A 13,892-nucleotide genomic window follows, 5' to 3' on the forward strand; every position below is an offset into this window, starting at 1 on the left:
ACTTGTACATTTTCGTGCAACTTCAGAATAAATCTCCTGATACTCGACGTACACAACGGATTGACAATTTTAAAAAAAAAAAAAAAGTACTCAACGGTCTTTCCAGAAATGAAGGCAAAAAAGCCCAAGTTTACACTTCTCATGCAAGCCATTACGCATTCAAGGACTATAGCAAACAGTACGAGAAATAGAGGACAATTAGCCCTTGTGCCCTCGGTTACTAATACTCCAGTTAGAACCATCCACCAATCGGCATTTGTAAGCAGAATTTTCATCTACCATGAACTCTAATTTCGTGTCATGAAATCAAAGTTAATACTCCTATCTAGCAAGAATCCGGTCCACAGAACAGATGCTTATATAACAGCATTTTAGAGCTGCATTCAGAAATCAAGATCAGGTAAACTCAAAGGTCAAGCAGAACGCGGAACAGTTCAAGCCCGAATACCATCAGCAGCAATTGGAAGCACGGAGAAAAACTGTGCAGAATTTTTAAAAATGAAAACTAACGAAACATAATTATCCATCTGGTGTTCTATCATATGGGTGTATGAATATATAAGAGAAAAGTAAGAAACTGATCCAACGGCAGAAAACACATTAAAAAAAACTTGAGCAATGATGTTGCATGAAAAATTCAGTACAAAATAACTTATTCTCTAGAAACCACAATCGGCACGCTCATGGCTCATTTCAAGAGCCAATTGATGAGATCACAAGTTGTGGAAGCACCAGCAGCAGTTGCAATAGTAAAACTAAGAGAAGTTACAAACTATTCTTCTGCGACCACACTGATATCACCTTTCTCCAGCAAGTCATAAAATGCACGAACTTTTCTCTGCTCATTCCAGTGATGCATCTTCCACAAGGTACCAGCAGCTAGTCCAAATACAGCTCCAAAAATTAACTCCTTCACCACACTTGGTCCTGTCAAGGTGGCATGTGCGACCTTATGGGCAGCCATTTAGCTTCCGAGTTAAATGCAGAATGTCCCTGCAAATACCAAAAATATTTGTAACTTCTCTTCTAGTTGTTAAAAGCTAGCAAACCACTCCAGACTCATTTACATTTTTTTTTGGGGGGCGGGGGCGGTTTAACAAGGAATTGCTGAATGCTATTTGAAAACTAATTAACATTGGTAACTTAGCATGAATGCATTTTGAAAACTGGTAACTTAGCATGAATGCGCAAGTAAAATAGCAAGCATCTGGTTAACAAATCCTTGGTGTCTTTTCATTGAGACGAGTCCCCGTGGCACAACACTTGAACTTTGTCTACTCCAACACAGACATTACCATAAACTCGTCTTGGTCAATTTCTTAAAACCCTCATTTTGCAAATAGACAAAAAAATGTTTTTAGCAAGTTTCTCTTATGTTTTGCAATGGCCTCCAAGGTCAGTTAGTCATGTAGCCAACTTCAATCACCAACAACTAACTTAGGTAATGTAAATAGGCCAGCCCTCTCACAATGATCTGGTTACATATGCAGATAAAGTTTACCACATATAGTAAAATGGAGTTGCACTTAGAATGGAACTCCATACTGGTAAGGATATGTGGTGGCCACCTTGCCTTGGAAAGGGAGGTTCCCTTCAAAAAGAACTCTGAAAGAGAATATATTGGAAACAAAATGGGAAGTACATCAAAGCCCTTGACTTGTGAATCCACATTGTTAAAACCAAATCCATGTCTAACTTCAACCTCTCTCATCTTCTCCATCTGTTGTTAGTCTATTCTTAACCAAAAGTATTGCAATTCAATCATTTCATCATTCCGCTAACCATCCACCCAATGTCGACCAAAGCTGAATAATAGGTTATCCTTCTAGTAAAAAATCAAATGTCAAGTTTAAGGAAGGAAACTGGCCTGTTACCACAAGCAGTACAGGAAGGGCCCAAAAATATTATAATGCGGATGCTGCGGAACAAATGGTTTTCAACTAGTTATTCAATGAATCGAGTAAAATAAAATGACATCAAAGTAAGATTCTTCCAAAGAACTAACAGACCAGTCTATGGCTGCAACGTAATCCTAAAAAGGCAAAATTTCCCCCCTTTTTCAACATACATAAGATATGGCAATTAAATTCCAGAATTAGGAACATAACAGGTCAAAAATGGGGAAAAAAGCAAAACAATTATGAAAAAAAAAACAAACTGCCTTTCCAATTGTTACACTGATAGAAAGTAAAAACCATTTGGCTTCGGCTTCTAAACCCTCGTCCAGAAATATGACGAAAACCCATCCCGAAACGTTGACCATATTAGTATGATTCAACCGACTAATTTAACTACAAAAAAGAAAAAGAAAAATAAACGGCCAAGAGTATCAGATCTACCCAATAAGGATCTCATATTCGAATACAGAAATCTCCAGAAGCAAATGCAAGCTTAATATAAACTGTTTCATTTTTCAAATTTTATTACCAAAAGAGAATAAACGAGGACATATACCCAAAAAAAAAAAACAGAGAGAGAGAGAAACTAAATCGCATATGTATCAAGCGTCTTCGACCAGAGGGGAAAATGGAATTATGGTTGAGGGAGTGACCTGAGCAGCGATTCAGGAGGTTGACGGCAGACGTGAGGCGATAGACGGTGATATGAGTTGAGTGACAAAAGCCAGAATCAGATGAGGAGCCAGAATCAGATGAGGAGTGGTTGGTTGGGTTGGGTTCTAATACTCCTCGTTTTTCGCGGGACGCTCGTACTCGGGCTCGGGGTAATGGTTCGGGAACACGCCTGTGGGCCTCTAGTGACCCAATGCATAAACTTCAACTTTACGTTGATGACTTTAATCGAATACTAGGATTCAAAAATGTAGCACAGAAATTTTATCACAGAAAAAAAAAATTGAATATCACATGTTCATGCAAAAGAGAAGGAAAAAGTGACATTTTATTTATTTATTTATGGAAACAAACAAAAGAATGACAAGAGACGCATAACTAAGCTGTTGTCACGGGAAAGCTATTTATTTATTTATTTTTAGTTTGATGGTAGTTCAATCCCTTCTGATTTCTCCTTGGTCCATTTGGATTCACTCATTCCCCTTACTATAGAGTAGAAATAGGAAAAGAATAGAAAAGCTATCGTATCGATTGCGGGAATTATGCTCTTATAATTAATTTTTTTTTTGACAAACAAAAGGACTTGACCCCACTTCAAGCCCAACTCTTATTTGGGTTGTTGGGTTATTTCTCATTTTGGTTACAAGGCTCGAACACTGGATCTCGGGTGTACTAACTCTTAGTGAGACCAGCTTGACTGTCTTGGAAGGGCATGCTCTTATAATTAATTACTAGTTAACACTGTGGTTTTTTTGACTTCCTCGGTGGTTGATTGCTTATTGTCCCACTTCCTACCCTCTCACGTAATATTTGACAAGCAAAAAAGAAAATACCCTCTCGTGTAATACTGGTAGGCTAGTATTATAGTGACCATTCAGTTCGCAATTGGACTTTATTGGAGCGAATTAAGAGTATAATAATGAAAAACAAAAACTGCATGCACCACCAGAAATGCGTGTCCGACCCAAGTCAGCAGATCTGGTGGCAGCCGGTTGGTTTGCAATATACGAGTAGGGGACCGGACTCGTGGGCCGTGGCGTCTCTAGTCCAACTTTTGTCTAATTTCATCCAATTACCTCCGCTTGGATCCAGGCGTACTTTAAAAATAAAATTTTTAATTTTTAGAACCTACAGTAATATATTCTCAAAATGCCTCTTAAAAATACATTAAATACATGCAATTTCAAGTACACAATAAAAATAAAAAACTGAATAAAATAAATTTATCACCTTTTTCTTCTTTCATTCACCACCATCCTCCTCCCCCCTCCTCCTCTATTTTACTCCTCCTCCCTCATCTCTTCCTCTTCCTCTTCCATCCCATTCCCTCTTCTCCCCCCCACCCCTTCAACACCTCTCCCTTCCCTTCCTCCTCTCTAATTGTGTCAGCTGCAACAAAAAAAGGAAGAGAGAAAATAGGAGCGGAGGGAAGGAGAGAGGAGATTTGGTGTCGGTGGAGAAGGGGAGGGGTAGTGGTCAAAATTTAACAAAAAATTAAAAATATGCTAACAAAATTTTAAATTCTAAAAGTACTCAAACTATATTTTCAAAAATATCTAATGCGAACTGATCATTTAAATAAAAAAAAAATGCCTAATGCATATGAACTCGTAATTTTTAGAATATTTAATGTAAAATAATAGCACTTATGTAACTAATTCACAATTGCACTAAAATTATACCAAAAGTTGTAAAAATTATAATAATAGAACGTAATCAGGTCCTGATCCGCATTTTCATTGGCGCCTGGCCCTAATTTTTGTGTGTTTGTGTGCTTAAATACCAGCAATAAATAAAGAAAAGGACCGCGGAATCAAAGTATTATTAAAAAATAAAAGCAAACAGGAAGGAACCAGACCGTGGAGTCCTTTGTTGCCAGATACCCAAACTCAAAAGTAGCCTCCGCCCCTCTGGCTCGTCTACCCCCTAGTGTTTAATCTTCGGATTTTCCAATGCCAGCTCAACTGAGCTGCGATTTTGGTCTTTTGCTTGCTAGTCTACGTGGTTGGTTCAAATGCCGTTTGGATTAGCTGTTTTTGAGGGTGTTTTTGAAAAATTTTGCTGTAGCAGAGTTTTTAGAGTATATTTTGAAATATTTTTAAAAAATATTTTGAAATATTTTTTATTGGCACTTTATTATGAGATATTTGGTAAAATTTTAAAAAAATTTAAACTAATTTTTAGATTATCTTTTAGAGTACTTTGTTGTAACTTTTATTGTATTTGAAAAACTAATTTTTGAAAAACACTCCAAAAACAAGAGATCCAAACAAAGCCAAGCTATCAATCCTTTTTTTTTTTTTTTTCAGCAACCATACATTTGTATAATCTATCCTATCCTAATTTAGGGGAAAAGGGAGCCTAAAGAGGCTGTCGTAGGACTAGTGAGTATACAGACCCAACTAGATCAAAAGAGTGTTATGACTCAAAAAGGGACTTAAATTCCTACCTTAGTGGCCATTGAGCCATTGGCCCAGTGGTTCAAAGCTACCAATCCCAGTCCTCGTAGTATACATGACACAGCCAACAGCCTCTTTTGCTGTCAGTACCAAGACATTTAATTAGACTTAATCTAGAAGGAGAGGGGAAAGAGGAAAGAGAACTTTTTATATTTAGACTAGGGATAATTTCATAATACTCCCCTAAAATTTTTAATAATTTTACTAAGTTTTCTTAAGATTTCAAAAATTATACCTATCTCTCTTGATTTGATACTTGTGATTATCAAACCTTAGACTTGATCAACAATTTTAATTAATACTCCAAAATATAAGTTTAATTACTTCTCAAAGCAATTGTTAGCTGAAATACGAGACAAGAGTGTCAAATTTTTAACACCATATTTATTGTTTGATGAGCAATTATGACAATAGTTCTACATTATTATAATAGAATGCTTTTAGTGGTGCTTTAGGAGATAAATATTCTTTCTAAACCGGAGAAGACGGTATCGTCATACTGCTTTTGGAGTTTTGTGAATTTTCAGATTGCTGGAATTACCATATATAGCTTCATCGTAGTTCTGACCATTTAGTTTTGGGTTAGCGTTCCTTTTGATTAAAGAAAAAAAGATTGACAAATAAAATTTGGATGACATTAAAAGGTGACTTTATTATATATATATCTTTGTATATGCACGCCCAACAAGGAAATTTTATTAAAATGTTAAGATTAAAATTATCAATTCAGGTGGATAAGGGAGGTAAATATAATTTTCAAAACTTTAAGGAAGCTCAGTTAAATTGTAAAAACTTCAGGTAGATTTGTGAAATTATCCCTTAAGACGGCTAGGACAGTAGCATATCTCCTGCTGTGTGTAGTGTATGTGTATATATATATATATAGACGGTAGAGAGAGAGAGTCCATACGTACATATAGAGTAGGGAGAGGGCGGGGCTTAGGCATAGAGAAAGAGGTGGGAGAAAATCTGAATCTGAGTAAGACGGCGGCCATGGCTCGCTCCCTTTGCTGTTCCACCAGGTGTTTGTTGGTGTTGTTCCTGATATCAGCCGTGCCAATCGGATATGTGATAAGGCTGGGGACGGCTGGGAAGGCGGGCAGGCAAGTGTACGAATACCAGAGTGTTGGGTGGCTGAGGGAGTGCAGCAAGTGGGACGACGTCAACAGTCGATTCATCGTATCGTTGTTCGAGGGGGGTATGGGCGTAGTTCCGATTCTTCCCGAGCATCATCATCCCAAAGCCTCGGCCTTGGAGGAGATCCAGGTGGTAAAGGACGCTGACTTGGCCGGCAACGCCACTCTGGGCTTCACCATCGACCGCCCTCGGAATCGGGTGGTGGTGTGCATAGCTGACATTTTGGGCAACCGGTACAGTGCCCTGGCGGCCTATGATATCACCACCTGGAACCGCCTCTTTCTTACCAAACTCAGTGGCCCAGGTTAGGCTGCCCCCGCCTCTATTCTTCTCGGCAACCGGTATTCGTTTTTTTAAAAAAAAAAAAAATTTATTTTAAACTCAGTCAATGCTTTCAACTAACTAGTCAGCCTCTACGGCTACTACTTTTTACTAGTACTAGTATGGAGTATAATCTAACACAACTTTTTCTTTTTTCTTTGTGATGTTATCTCATTACTGGTTTCTGAGTGTGCCGTTATACTTTTTTTTTGAAATTGCCATTCACTCTCATCTCTAGTGAAAAAAAAAAAGAAGGAACAGCAGTAGTAGCATTTGTGTTGTGTGTTTGTTTTTTCACGTTTATTAGAAGGGGCCAGGCCAATCAATTAATCAATCAATCAACGTCTTTGCTTTAACCAAAACAATTTCCTTCTCTTCCCTTCTTATTATATCATAAATAATAATGATTTTGGAATCGAAAATTTGTGTTTTTTTTATTATTTGAAAAAAAAGAAGAAAAAAGAAAAGTAAATATTGGGTTAAGTGTGAAGTGGCGTTCATTGGCGAGTGAAACGTGGTGCGTGGGTGGGTGGATAGTTGGACGTCGGAGCTTGGAGAGGATGTTGATCGGCGATTGGTCAGTCGTCAGTAGTTGGTTTGTTTTGTCTATTTATTATTATTATTTATTATTTATCGAAGGAAGGGGGAGTTGGTCTGCTATTATTACTGAGATGACAGAAGTGTTAATAAATGGCACTCCAAAAGTTGTTGCTAGTCACACTCTTTTTTCTTTTCATCGCTTTTTTTTTTCTTTCCCCTTCTAACTAATTCCGATCTGTGAAAACATTTTTCATCCTTTTTTTGTTTTTTGTTTTGACCTTTTATACTCCCCGGCCCTGTGTGGTTTTTTAGATTTTATTTTTTTGAAAGAAAGAAAACTTTTCAAGTCATAACCTTAAGTTCTAAACTGGAAGTTTGATCTGTATCTGACTTTGAGGTTTGGGCCTCAATGGGCTTTGTGGGATATGGGACAGGGACGGTTCACCGGTCCTGAGCTGTTCATGGTCAAGATTTGATAAAAAAATATATATATATGATCCAGATCTTTTCTTGTATCTCGTTTTTAATAACGTGTGTGGGGCCTATAAAAATTTGTTCTAAAATTATACGTTGTGTAAATAAAATTATGTCATGTGCAAATAAAATTATGCGCCTTGCAAAATGCACATAATTCCCTGGTCCGGCGTTGTGATAACTAACAGATTTGTAGAGTGTTACTACGCAACTGCCTATCCATGACATGAGCAGGAAACAGTTGAAACATTACTTAATTCAAGAGCCTGCTCACTTTTAACTTTTTTTTTGTTTTTGTTTTTTTTGGGGGGGGGGGGGTGGAGGGTATCCAATTTGAGAATATATTAGTATTACCCTACGCTTTTTGCACGGCGTTAATAATCAATATGCCGGTCTAAATACTCCCTTGACTCCCTTCTTGAAAAAATACGTCAACAACGAAAGGTGACGGCTTTTGATTCCTATGCCTAGGACAATATTTCTCTCACTTGCGTCTTATTTTACTAATGATGCGAAACAAGTACTCCTACAACCAACACAAAAAAAAAGTACTCCGACAACACTTAAATAAATAAATAAAAGAGATAATTTCAGAAACCTCCTCTGAGGTTTTTGATAATTTTACTGAGTTTCCTTATGGTTTTGAAAATTACACTTATTTCCTTTGATTTGATAGTTTAGTAATAAAATGTTAAAATAATATTGATTTGGTCAATTTTTTAAATGAATATTGAAAAATGCCCTTGTGTAATGAGTTTTAATTTATTTCTCTATATAATTATAAGATTATTCAGTATAATTATAAGGAAAATGTGTTAAATTTTTCATCTCTACAAGGAAAATGTCTAATTTTATCAATATGATATGATACTTTTGATAGTATTTTATTATAGATTTAGATTTATTAGATAGAAAAGAAAATATTGAAATAATTCATTTAGAATTTATGAATTTTTGAAGTAGGGAGATTATCATAATTTAGTAGTGTTTTTAGGCTATTTCTTTTGGATTTATTGTTAATTGTAATATCAAAAAATAGAAAACAAAAATTAGCAAAAATATTGGATATCGTATAAAATTAATTCTTCAAAAAAATCACTAGTTCGATATTTGGTTATAATGGAAACTAGAGGTAATAGTGATAGTTTTATAGTTTTATTGGTGAAAAATAAAAAAGGAATAAGAAGAAAAAATAATGAAAAAATAATTTTAAAACTTATTCTAAGTATAAACATATCAAATAAGAGAATTTTACTAAAATATTTAAAAGTAAAATTGTCATTTTAAATGATAAGAAAGGTATGGGAAATTTTTCAAACCTCAGTGGAGTTAAATGAAATTGGTAGAAACCTCAGGGGAGGTTTCTAAAATTATTCCTAAATAAAACGAAAACTTAAAGCTGGTAACGGGCTTCATCTTTGTTAATCGTTTCTTTTTCTTTCTTCTTTTTTTTTTCCCTCCTTTGATGAATTTACCCTTTTGGCTTCTTGATTGATGATGAATGAAAGACGATGATGGTTATATTGCATGCACTATTATTACTGCAGAGGATGAGAAAGCATTTGCAGATGACGTGGCAGTGGATGAGGAGGGTAATTCGTACGTGACCGACCCCAAAGGAGGCAAAATTTGGAAAGTGGGTGCGACCGGCCAATTCCTGGCCACCATGCGCAATCCCCTCTTTACCCCCCCGGGCTGGCAGAACCAAATTGTTGGCATCAACGGAATCATCTATCATCCCAACGGCTACTTCTTGGTGGTTCATACAATGGCCGGCCAGCTCTACAAGGTTGCTACTAACGCTGTCGCTGGGAAGGAGGCCGGCCCGGTGGTTAGGTTGGTAAAACTTGTTGAAGGGGGTAGTTTGAAATTCGGAGATGGGCTGGAGTTGTTGTCTCCCACAAAGCTTATTGTCGCCGGCAACCCGACTAGACTGGTCGAGACCACCGACGACTGGGATACCGCCAGGGTCTCAGGCGTGACCAAAGGTGCCACTCATCGTATTGTCACGGCAGCCACCGTCAAGGACGGCAGGGTTTACCTGAACCACATACTTGGGCTGGGCTACCCCAAACGAAAGCACATTCTCATGGAGGCTGTTTTCTGATCTTGGAGTTGATGGCCCCCTTCTTTTCTTCTCTCTTTTTTATTTTCGAGTATTTGGTTGAGATGTTCGAATAAGAAAACTTCTGAGATACAAAATGTATTCGTATAGTACGACTTTCGTAACCAGGAGAAAAGGAAGAATTTGGATTGAATGGTGCCAGGTTTTCTTTTGAAAGTGTTCATAGTTGACTCCGTGTTCATCCTCCAAATTGAAAGGTAAAATTAATTTGAAGCAAAAGAAAAAAAGAACCCTCGCAATACATTTGAAGGTAATTTAGTTTAACATTTTTAGAATATATTTAACTTCACCTCTCGTAATAAAAAAAGCTATACAACAGGGAGTGGATTTAACCCCTATCAACAGTTTAAGGATAATTCTGTAGGAGACATTTGCTTTGAGAGAGTGACGATACTTCAACCAAGAGAGGGAGAGCAGCAAATCAGATGCATGGAAGGAGAACCTTAGCAAGACACAGACAAAACAAAGAGAAGAGAAGAAGACGGGAACGGGATCCATCCAAGCGCATCGGTCCCACCACCAATCATACCGCAACGGATCTTCTGTCCCACACTCTGTATCATTCTCGGTCCCACTTTTTAAACATCATGTTTTAGTTCTTTTTTGTTTCCTTATGATTCAATAACTATTAATTCAATAAAAAATAAATACAACAGTTTCAAAAAAGCAATATATAATATAAAATTAAAAATACAGCAGAAAATGCATAAAAAATTTCATTTTTTATGTATTTTGAATTTTTGAGTTTGTTGAATTTTGTGTATTACTGAATTAATAGTTATTGGATTATAAGGAAACAAAAAAGAACTAAAACATGATGTTTATGAAGGAGAAATAGCAATATAATAAAAAGTGAGACAGAGAATGGCACAGAGTGTGGGACAGAAGATCCGTTGCGCAATCATACTCCTTTCTTTCCTTTTCTACACTAGTACGGTGGTAATAATAAACATGGTCCCGATCCCAAGTCATCGGTTCCAATTTAAAATCGATGGGAGGAGGAGCAAGATCGGTTGAGGAAGCAACTGTTCCTAAAAGTTCACTGGGTTTATTTTTATTTTTTTAAAATACCTGTGAATCTTGAGTTGTGACGGATTTGGGACACGAACGATCATCAATAACAACAATTCGAAATAAAGTATTAATGGTTTGTTTGGATTGGTATGATTTCAGATAAAATAATTTGTTTCACAAATTTCAATCACCTTTTTATCTCACATATATCATATCATAAAAAATATTACAGTAATTATTTCAAATAAATCATCCAAATAAACACCTATCCAAACAAAACATACTTATAATTCTACGTGAATTATTTGTAAAATTTTATGACAAACACGTAATTGTTATACATATAGACTCACAATAGAATATTAGTATTGTTTTAGACGGTAAATCGTCGATACCCGCGTCTGAGTTTTGCCTGCCTCTGCTCCGCTTGCCTGCTTTAACCGCTCCCCCCAGCACCACGATCTGCTTTGCTCTCTCTTGCACTTTTATCAGTTTGAGTTTTCTATCCCATCGCATTAATATTTCAATGCTTAGAGCTTCTTTTCTTTTCTGCAGCGACAAGTAGTAGTAGTGTATTGAAAGAGCAACCGCACACCGCAATGTCCTTCTTTCCCTATTAACGGTACCAAATCTAGTTTGACTACTGATTCTCTGCAGTGCTGTAATCCAAACCATTTAACCTGTAGTATATATTCTACTACTGTATTTCCTAATTAAACTTGCAATGATTAGTACCCACTACAGTGGAGAAGCAGAGAGGTCTTTCGATGAAGCCCGCTAGATTTCTGGTGTTTCCTCTCACAATCTCTTCCTCTTTAACCTTTCTCGCCGTCTTTTCCATTTGGGTTCTCAAAGCTACCCCTCCATTTCAACGCCAACAGACCCCTCCTCTTCATCTCCCCTTCAACCAGACTCCTCTGCAGAGTTCCGGTCGCTTCCTACCAGTTCCTGTGGTCTCGAAAACTCTAGATCCTCATGTTTACCAGGGAGATCTTTCAGCAAAAAGCATCAATTTCTTCCCGACAGGTGGAAACGTGGACACTTCGGCTTCCGACGATGCAAGTGATCCGAGTACAGCAACAACAGCAGCTAATGAAATCCAAATACAAGTAGGTACTACTAGTTTCAACGGCATCCATAGATCCAATACTACTAGTACTACTACCGCCTCGGATACAAAATTCTCAGCACTTGCTCCCAACAAGAATATTGTGCCTAGAAAACCAGGAAATACATCTGGGAGTCCCCTGCATCCGACGTCAGCGTTGCCCAGTCAAGATTTGAGGGCCAAATTATACAACAACAGCGGGCATGTTCCTGATAATCACGAGGTAAAACTTTTGAGCGGGATAAATCCAATGCACGAAAACAGCAGAGTGAGTAGAAGTAGTGGGAGTGAGCTAACATGTGATGTTACCAATGGGATGTGGGTATTTGACCAAAGTTATCCCTTGTATCGAAATACTACTTGTCCCTTCATTGACGAAGGCTTTAATTGTGAGACTAACGGAAGGTTGGATAGAGATTACATGAAATGGAGGTGGCAGCCTCAAGCTTGCAACATTCCCAGGTAAAGGCCAAAGGCCAGCCTTCATTTTGTCGGAGAGAGAAAGAGAGATATTAAAAAAAAAAAAAGACAAAGATGCTTGCTCACCTAGAAAAGCTTTTACTTCGTCAAATACCATATATATATATGTATATATGTGTGTGTGTGTGTGTGTGTGTGTGTGTGTGTGGAGAGAGAGAGAGAGAGATTTTAGAAGAAAGAAAGAAAAAAATAGTAGCTTGTGGTTACTCATGATGACTGCTACTGCTAACTAGTAGTATATGCTACTAGGTTTAATGCAAGCAAGATGCTGGAATTGATTAGAGGAAAGAGGCTGGTTTTTGTTGGCGATTCTTTGAACAGAAATCAGTGGGAATCCATGCTATGTTTGTTAATGGGAGCTATCAAGGATCCGAAGAAGGTTTACGAGACCAGAGGGCGAAAAATCACGAAATCCAAGGGAGATTACCGTTTCAAGTTCGCGGTAACTTCAAACGAGACTGTTTCTCCCTTCTTCGTTTGCTTGCCCTGCGGCGAGTAGCTACGCTATCCAAAATGGTCCATAATGTTTTCCTGAGTCTTCCTTCTTGCAGGAATACAAGTGTACAGTTGAATTCTACGCGACCCATTTTTTAGTTCACGAGAGCAAGGCAAGAATCGGCAAGAAACGGGTGCAGACCTTGCGTATCGACACAATTGACAAAGGCTCTTCAAAGTGGAGAGGTGCTGATATTCTGGTCTTCAACACTGCCCATTGGTGGAGCCACCATAAGACGAAAGCAGGGTAAGGCGCAGCTTCCACTGCTTCCCAAACCATCATCATCATTTCAGTCCGTGAGAGATTACTGCATTGTACTGAAACCAAATCTGTCACTGCAATCTCTAAGGTCTGTCTGTTGTCCACCGTCTATAACCAATTCATTCCTTGTCATATATAGGGTCAACTACTACCAGGAAGGTGACCAAATTCACCCCCGTCTTGAAGTTTCAGTAGCCTTGAGAAGAGCTCTGGCGACTTGGGCATCTTGGGTCGATAAATTTGTCAATCCACGCAAGACGCGAGTTTTCTTTAGAAGTTCAGCGCCTTCGCATTTCAGGTTCGTTTCCCGGCATGTTGCCCGCAAAATATGTCCTTTCTGCATCTTACAACTCGTATCAGTTTCTCTAAATGTGTTGCTTAATCGAGCAGTGGAGGTCAATGGAATGCTGGTGGCCACTGCAAAGAAGCTTCTGAACCTACCAACGCCACTTTCGGCACGAGCCCTGCGATAAATGGCCTCGTAGAGGAGGTCATAAGGCGGATGAAAACCCCTGTGACCTTTCTGAATATTAGTGGGTTGTCTAGCTATCGGATAGATGGCCATCCATCTGTATTCGGAAGACCATCAGAGAAGGGCAGCTTTTCAGGCATTCAGGATTGCAGCCACTGGTGTCTACCAGGGGTCCCAGACTCTTGGAACGAGTTGTTGTATTACCATTTGCTATTTGATGTCACGAACAGCCACGCAGAGTAAATAGTGTGTCGTCTGAAAGAACGAGAGTGAAGGCTGCAGCTGCATGCTTTTACCTCAAACACAAATGTATAGTGCGTTTCTTGTCAAAAAGGTACATTCAATTTTAACAAAGCCCATTTGCACTGATGGAACTTTTGAAATGTCTCGCTCAGAAGTTCATACCTCGTTCCTCCAACCAACCTTGATGCAACA

The 13,892-nt window shown here is 38.1% G+C and overlaps 3 protein-coding genes across 3 annotated transcripts; 2 read left to right on the top strand and 1 right to left on the bottom strand.

Annotated features, from left to right (window-relative positions):
• Positions 1 to 510: 510 nt before the first annotated feature.
• LOC113781460 (cytochrome c oxidase subunit 5C-2-like) lies at positions 511 to 2,658 on the bottom strand. The gene is made up of 2 exons (XM_027327403.1): positions 2,552 to 2,658; positions 511 to 993 (listed from the first exon to the last, which is right to left on the bottom strand). Exon 2 carries the CDS (start codon positions 962 to 964, stop codon positions 773 to 775), a length of 192 nt encoding a protein of 63 aa, XP_027183204.1. The 5' UTR covers positions 965 to 993; positions 2,552 to 2,658; the 3' UTR covers positions 511 to 772.
• Positions 2,659 to 5,924: 3,266 nt separating this feature from the next.
• Positions 5,925 to 9,782, top strand: LOC113763425. The gene is made up of 2 exons (XM_027307244.1): positions 5,925 to 6,470; positions 9,049 to 9,782. The coding sequence occupies exons 1-2, from the start codon at positions 6,023 to 6,025 to the stop codon at positions 9,606 to 9,608; spliced, it is 1,008 nt and encodes a 335-aa protein (XP_027163045.1). The 5' UTR covers positions 5,925 to 6,022; the 3' UTR covers positions 9,609 to 9,782.
• Positions 9,783 to 11,022: 1,240 nt separating this feature from the next.
• On the top strand, positions 11,023 to 13,857 carry LOC113760703 (protein trichome birefringence-like 6). Its single transcript, XM_027303421.1, has 5 exons — positions 11,023 to 12,210; positions 12,478 to 12,670; positions 12,780 to 12,970; positions 13,125 to 13,283; positions 13,376 to 13,857. The coding sequence occupies exons 1-5, from the start codon at positions 11,408 to 11,410 to the stop codon at positions 13,698 to 13,700; spliced, it is 1,671 nt and encodes a 556-aa protein (XP_027159222.1). The 5' UTR covers positions 11,023 to 11,407; the 3' UTR covers positions 13,701 to 13,857.
• The last annotated feature ends 35 nt before the right edge of the window (positions 13,858 to 13,892 follow it).

This window comes from Coffea eugenioides, chromosome 1 (genome assembly GCF_003713205.1).
Source record: "Coffea eugenioides isolate CCC68of chromosome 1, Ceug_1.0, whole genome shotgun sequence".
In the NCBI taxonomy this organism is placed as follows: Eukaryota; Viridiplantae; Streptophyta; class Magnoliopsida; order Gentianales; family Rubiaceae; genus Coffea; species Coffea eugenioides.